We start from the raw sequence: 7,095 nt of genomic DNA, 5'->3' as shown, positions 1-7,095 counted from the left end.
TGGAGAACAGGTTGTAAACTCTGTTTAGTAAGCATGTAACAAGGTATAAACGAAATGGTGGATTTGATAAATATTATGATATCTCTGCAAATAGAAAAGGTAGGAGATTCTTATTTTATATTCTAGCTTGCCAATATTGGAAATTTGAGTTTATAATTCTGTTACGACAGCAGAAGTCACATGACGCTGGTAACACGTGATGATTTCTAGAAGGATCATGAAGGCCCGAGTGCATTCGAGATGCCCTCTTTTTTAATATATAAGCCTGGCAAGTAAAACCAGTACGATAAGCAGATAAATGGAAGAGATATAGATAGATTGAAGATAGAGATAACTGAGTCCAGTGAACAGTAGGCACCGTAAGTAAAGTGTGTGAATTGCTGTGTTTATAAAAGTAGTTAAGTTAAAGTGACTGTGGAAATTTTGTGCATTGCAAAGTTGTATTGAGAAAGAATAACTAGTTTTAATTAAGAAAGGACTTGTATCGCTGAAGTTTTTCGGAAAGAATTTCTACGGGAAATTAACAAACAAGCAGATATGCAACAATTCACTTGAAACTGCAGATGTTGTATTGTGGCCATCATAAAATGTAATCTGACCAAACCCAGAAGTCTACGTACCACATGACACACAAAAATTGATATGTAGCAATTTTTTACAATATTTACTTTCAAATTAAGAAATTAACTATATATAACACTAAAATTTAAATTAAAATCTACAATTGGATATCAAGTTTATTGACATACACTCATAAATAGTAGTTCAATAAAATTTTGAATGTAACTCTACAAACATGGTGACACGTCCTCTGAACCCCAGCTACCTGTAATGATAGGATTAAAGATATGCAGCATATATAATAATAATAATAGTAAAATCTAAGAAGGTTCAGTTTTTTCAAACTTGTCTCTAGCAAGGTCAACATTTTCCTGTTAACAAAACTTGATGTTCTTAGGATAATTCATGTGCAGCAACTGTATTGTGAACTATGTGTATTTTCATTAAGTGGCATTACTTACGTCTCTCTAAGATTAATTTTTTCATGACTTAATATTGTCTACTAAAACGTTTTTCCTTTTATGTTTTAACTTCCACTTTATTAGCAAGTTAACCTAATATTAAGCCAGTCACTTGTAGCACATAAAAAGGGTATAGTATAAAAGTTATGAAACTTTTCATTTGACCAGTTAAGAACTGCTGTATTCACATAGAACTGACATGACCATATTCAATAATGCTGAAGAACACAAAGTAAGTCCTTGTCAATCATCTAAGGTTAACAAAAAATCCAGTTGGAGAACCAGTTTGTATTGTTATATGCATCTAGACTCAATCAAGAAGGAATGCACTCAATACATTAAAGCCTGGTTGAATGTATACAGTTCTAATCAATACACTGCTAAATCATTTCAACAGCACTTGTTCAATGAATTTTATAATTCCCCAGTGATGCAGGGTTTCACCCAACATGCTACAGGCATTTTACAGAGGAAAAAGTAGATAAAGAATGCAAGAAAATATTATGCAAAGCTATGCATCTACAATTTCTGCCTGGACTAACTGATCTTTCTGGTATATATATATATACACACATTATGTAACACTTTTTGCATTTGTTATATATATGAGGAAGGATAGATTCAGATGTACAGACAGACAAAAGTGTGGAACTGATGCTAGAAGAGGCAAACTTTCTATTATCCTGTTTCTCTTGTAATACTGATTACTGTGCATAGTGTTTTCTTGCACTGTATGCATTGTTTTGTCTATGAAACACACTATATTGAATCAAACCCTGCATCACTGGGGATGTCATCAAATTTATCTGACAAATGTTGGTGAAATGATTCCACAACATATCAATGAGAACCATATAGGTTCAACCATGCTATAGCATATTCCCGGTACAGTAATAGCTTTGTTATCCAGCATCTTTGTATCCGGAAAGCTCTTGTAATAAAAAATTTCAATATCACCAAATACAAATACTCATTGTGAATTGCCATGGCTTTGTTAACATTCTTTCCCACCAACACACTTCAATTGTTAGCCACCACCTGTACTGTGATCCACATTTAAAAATACTTCAGAACATTGAAGTGTCAAAATATTTCCTGTAAAATATCATAAGGGAAATGCTCATAACTGAAATTTTCACCTAAATGGCACTGTCCTAGGCCAACAGATATCAGATTATAAAATTTGTATTGCATTTATTAAATGTGACACATGTAAAGGATTGAGAGCATTCCTTCTACACTGAGTCTTGATACATAAATCTATACAAACTAGTTCTACACCTGAATTTCTTGTGAAACTTAGATGATTGATAAGGGCTTTCTTCATCTTTCTCAACATTCTTGAATGTGCCCATGTTATTTTAAACATGAATACAGCAGTTGTTGATGGATCAAACGAAAATTTTCATAACTTTAATATTACCACCTTTTTATGTAGAACAGGTAAGTGGCTTAATATTGGGTTAGCTTGCCAGTGCACTGAAAGTTAAAAAATGGTTTAATGTTTTGTTACATATGGAGATGAGTAATAATGAAATTTTAGTTCAAATAAAAAAAAATGAAAGAATGAGACAAGAATTATCTTCTGTGAATTAGATGACTGAATTAAGTAGAAATACTGATCAAATTTGGAAAATTTTTAAAAATAAATTCTTAAGTATTCAAGATATGCATGTTCCTTATAGAAAAAAAAAGGTGGCTACAAGTTAAAAAAAAAGCCAAGTTGGCTCACAAAGGGTATAAAGGATAAATGAAGAATAGCAATTTAAAAATAAAAAGTTTAAACTGATTGCAAAGATGATAAATTTGGTAGATTAAAGAAGACTGAGAAATCTGGGCAAATGGGAAATAAATTAAAAACTATATATAAAAAGGTTAGTTACAAATGTGAAACCTAATAGTTAAGTTGTATCTACAGAAATATTGAATATGTCTAAAGACAAAATGTCATTATATAGGTTATTGGTTAGACCTTTAGGAGTATTGTGTCCATTCTTGGGCTCCTTACCTCAGAAAGAACATTGAATTGTTGGAAAGGGTTCAGAGTAGGATGATACTTGGGATGGAAAGATTATCCTATGAAGATAGGTTAAGATCTTTGCACTTGTTCTCTCTTCAAAAAAGAAGAGCTAAAGGGGACATGAAAAGGTAATCAATAGTGTCGATGCAATATCATTTTCTGTATTTAATGGTGAGAATGGTAAAGTAGGGAAACCAAATATTAATTTTGGCATGGTAGGAGTCATCTTCAGCTAAGACAGTCTTATTTTATTAACAGGGTAATTGGCCTTTGGAATGAATTGTCTTCAAATGGGATAAATGCAGTTAATTCAAGGGAATTTAATACTTTCCACATGGGCTCAGTGGATTTAACATACCTTGTAACCAAAAAGTAATAATCATAGTTTCCATACCATAACGTTTAATATGGTACATGTGTCTTCACGAAATTTGTCAAACTTTCAGTAAACATTACAAGTGTTTTGTACAAAAAAAAATCAGATTTTTTAATTAAGCATTTTTACAAAAGATTTGTCCATGAATATATGGAGTTAGTGTCAATTGCTCCAAGTGCAAAGTGATTTTCATGTTAATATTAAAAATACTTTTCTTCATAAGAAAAGTTTCAAATTTAATTTGTATAACCTCTAGAACCTACAAAATAAATATCAAAGTTTTTTCTTGTAAAACTTTATATTTTATCTGTAATTTATCTACCCTAACTCTATACAGACTCGGTTTGATTTGACTTACCTTGTAACCACTATAAAAAAATACTATAATAAATCAACATTGCTCTTTCTTTCTTTCAAGAATGACTGTGGATTGTAACAGGAACCTACATTTGTTTATGCTAAATAGTTTAATGTTCATAACAGGATACATCTGTTCATACTTAATTTTATTGCCCTTTGAACTCTGTCTAACTAACAATTCCAAAATACAAGTTGTAAGTCACTCTGGGAACATGTAGCTCACATTACGCTACTGAATGACCTAACATACAAGCTGCTCATGAGCATACCTTGTGAAGAATGAATTTTATTATCATTATTTTACCTAATTTAATATAACAAGTTTCTAATTTTCAAATTTTAATAACTTTTATAACAATAAAAAATATAGATGAAAAACCAAAAATATAGTACTTACTTTTGCCCTTGTTTTTTTGCTGTCAGATGCCAATGAAATTTAAGACAACCTTTTTTATACTAATGGCACTAGTACACTAAATAATTTTTATTTACTCGAATAATGCAACTAAGAACACAGAAAAGTAACATATACAAAGCAAACTATGTCCTATAAGTATCATAATTTAACTGGTTTTCTAACTATGCAATAAAAGCCATTAAAAATTCAGCTAAGTTCATCAATGCACATCCCATGGAAGCAAAACAAACAATTCTCTGTAGAAGAAACAACATAATATATCACTTGAGAGATTAAAACTTTGGCTTTCTATTGGTTATAGATAATATAGTATTAAACATCAGAGAGAAATATTGGCAATTTGTGAAAGAGAGGATGTAACACTTGGGCATAGTAAGTGGGTCTGATTTTCTAGTTTATGACTTTATAAACAAATAAGATTGCAGGCAATAAGAATTAGGTTTTGCCTTGTTGATACTTAAATTATAATGAGTAATTTACATTAAAATCCCATACTCCAGAGAGAGGTGGTAAATGAATTAGAGAAAGGGGAAGACCAAGAGATGAAACATCACAATTCTCATATTAGGGGAGATAGATTTCTTTTTTTTAAATATATCCTTATAAAATTAAAAACTTAAAACTTATAAATTATTAAAATTTATTAACTATATCTTGATGCCAAGTTTATTTCTCAACATTGATAATAAACTAGTTTAATTAAATTTTAAATATAAGTCTGTATAAGGTCATGACATGCATACTTTTACCTACCCATTGCAAAAGGGTTAAGAGAAAGAAGGAGGTGGTTTTTATATATGAGACAACCACAACTAGTTGGGATTGATGACATAAATGAGTCAACAGGATGAATCTATAAGGGTTACAATTATATGTTTCAAGGATGAAAGTTTATACTTGGTAATTGTTAAAAACCACCTGATCAGACAGATGATTTCAAAGAGAAATTGAAAATTGAGATCAGGGTTGTTACTAAAAAGGATAGTAAACTATTTCATCACACACATTTGGTGAAAGTGACCAAAGCTATCTTTAAAAAAATGAGTCTGATCAGAAAGAAATATATTAAAACCACGAGTTTTGTATTTTTTACTAAAACCTATGACAAGAATTAAGACACATCTACTTTAACACAAAAACTTCAACAATCACAACACATATTGTGTTAGTGACGATTGCCAAATAAAAACATAGATGTAATTACATTATAAACTTTGTATAAATGGTTTCTCTGCATAGATTAGTTAAATATATATATATATATATATAATATATTAATAATATGAATCAAAATGAAGCTACAATACAAATTGGGTGATATATATTCATTTTAAAAAACACACATTTTGCTAGAAGAAACTTATCTAGTATTCACAAAGTTATAACTTAAATTACACCTATAAATAAAGTTATAACTTTAAGTTATGACAAAACCTAGCTAATTAAATTAGAAATTTAGGCTAGGTGTTCAAAAACAGCAAGAACTGAGCAATTTTATAAAGTTCGCAACAAATTATACTCAGGCTTAAATTAACATAACGTAAACACTACTACTTGCACTCAGTAGCAGAGTTAATATTATTAGTATTAGTATTACTATTACTATTTGTACTATTACTGAACTAACCACTTGTACTAGTAGCAGTGACAGTACTACTACTAGTATTAGGTCAGATAAAGTAACATTCATATATTTTTTAGTAATAAAACAGTTACCAGTACTCAGCAGTAGTTATGTTTCTGTTGGAATACAACTTGTAGTTGTATAGTACTGTACCCAAAATTAATAAAACTGACTCTGCCTAGACTGAAAGTCTAAATTAAAATTAAATTATTAAGTCCACAATCTCAAACAAAACCCTTTACTGAATTAAGACTTAAGTTTATCATTTATATATTTCATGTTATTAACTTATTTTTAAATTTAAAATCGCTTACCCACACCGTACTTCTTATTTTTTGTTGGACTCCACATTTCCTTTTTCACAATATAATGTAATAATCACAGTTTACCTTTACAGAGTTTTAATATTGTAAGAATGAAAATTCTAATCTCATTTTCACTTTCTTTCTATAACTAGTGTAACTCTATAACATAGTTCTTCCTCCATTTTGTTTAATAGCTTCACAATACTGGTGGTGTCGTCTGGTGAGTGAAAGTAACGAAATTGATGAAGGCCATGGCCACACTGATAAAACATCTTCTAGTTTCGATTGTTTCCCTTAAGGGTGGTTCAACGCATCATGATAACTAACGTAAATGAATGAATTTTGTTAGCGTCGTGGGTAATATATATTTATAGAAAAAAAGAAGCCCACACTTAAAATATATATAGGAACAACAAATGAACATTATTATTTATATTCTAAGTAACATTAAGAATTTAAAATTATCCAAAACATTTTGTTACCCAGTGGCACAGCGGCATGTCTGCGGATGTACAACGCTACAAACCGGGGTTCGATACCTGTGGCGAGTAGAGCACAGATAACCGACTGCGTAGCTTTGTGCTTCATTCCAAACCATTTTACATGTTATACTCAGAAAAAGTATATTAAAGATTAAGTACTTAAAATCTAGATCGCAATATTTAGTTGAAAGATGTTTTGTTAACTTTATAAGCTCTGGCGAATAAGTCTGTCAATACTTATTTTTAAAAAGATTGAGGTGGAAAACTTCCTATATTATATGAGTATAATACAACTAAAACAAGCTACATTTCTAGTCCACTTACTATAAACCACTTACAAGTTGATCAAGTAATCATAATGTCAGGGTATGACTCTGCAACAGAAACCATATCCTGGTTACTTGATCAACTGTTTAAACCGTGTCTAAAGTATTGTTACGTCTCCGTTTGTTAGTTAACTTTCCGTAACTTCGTTCCGACGAAACTTT

At 30.4% G+C, this 7,095-nt stretch overlaps 1 protein-coding gene across 1 annotated transcript in view; it reads right to left on the bottom strand.

Moving 5' to 3' along the window:
* Window positions 1-6,318, bottom strand: part of LOC106470636 (dedicator of cytokinesis protein 3-like) — a gene marked incomplete at its 3' end in the record, with an annotated part of 71,376 nt that extends 65,058 nt beyond the window's left edge. Inside the window, exon 1 of the mRNA XM_022399264.1 lies at window positions 6,135-6,318. Coding sequence (XP_022254972.1) covers window positions 6,135-6,171 — 37 coding nt within the window. The remainder of the gene's footprint in view (window positions 1-6,134) is intronic.
* Window positions 6,319-7,095: the final 777 nt, after the last annotated feature.

This window comes from Limulus polyphemus, unplaced genomic scaffold (genome assembly GCF_000517525.1).
Source record: "Limulus polyphemus unplaced genomic scaffold, Limulus_polyphemus-2.1.2 Scaffold4130, whole genome shotgun sequence".
In the NCBI taxonomy this organism is placed as follows: domain Eukaryota; kingdom Metazoa; phylum Arthropoda; class Merostomata; order Xiphosura; family Limulidae; genus Limulus; species Limulus polyphemus.
The sequence above is the reverse complement of the archived record's forward strand: the minus strand, read 5'-3'. Positions and strand labels throughout refer to the sequence as shown.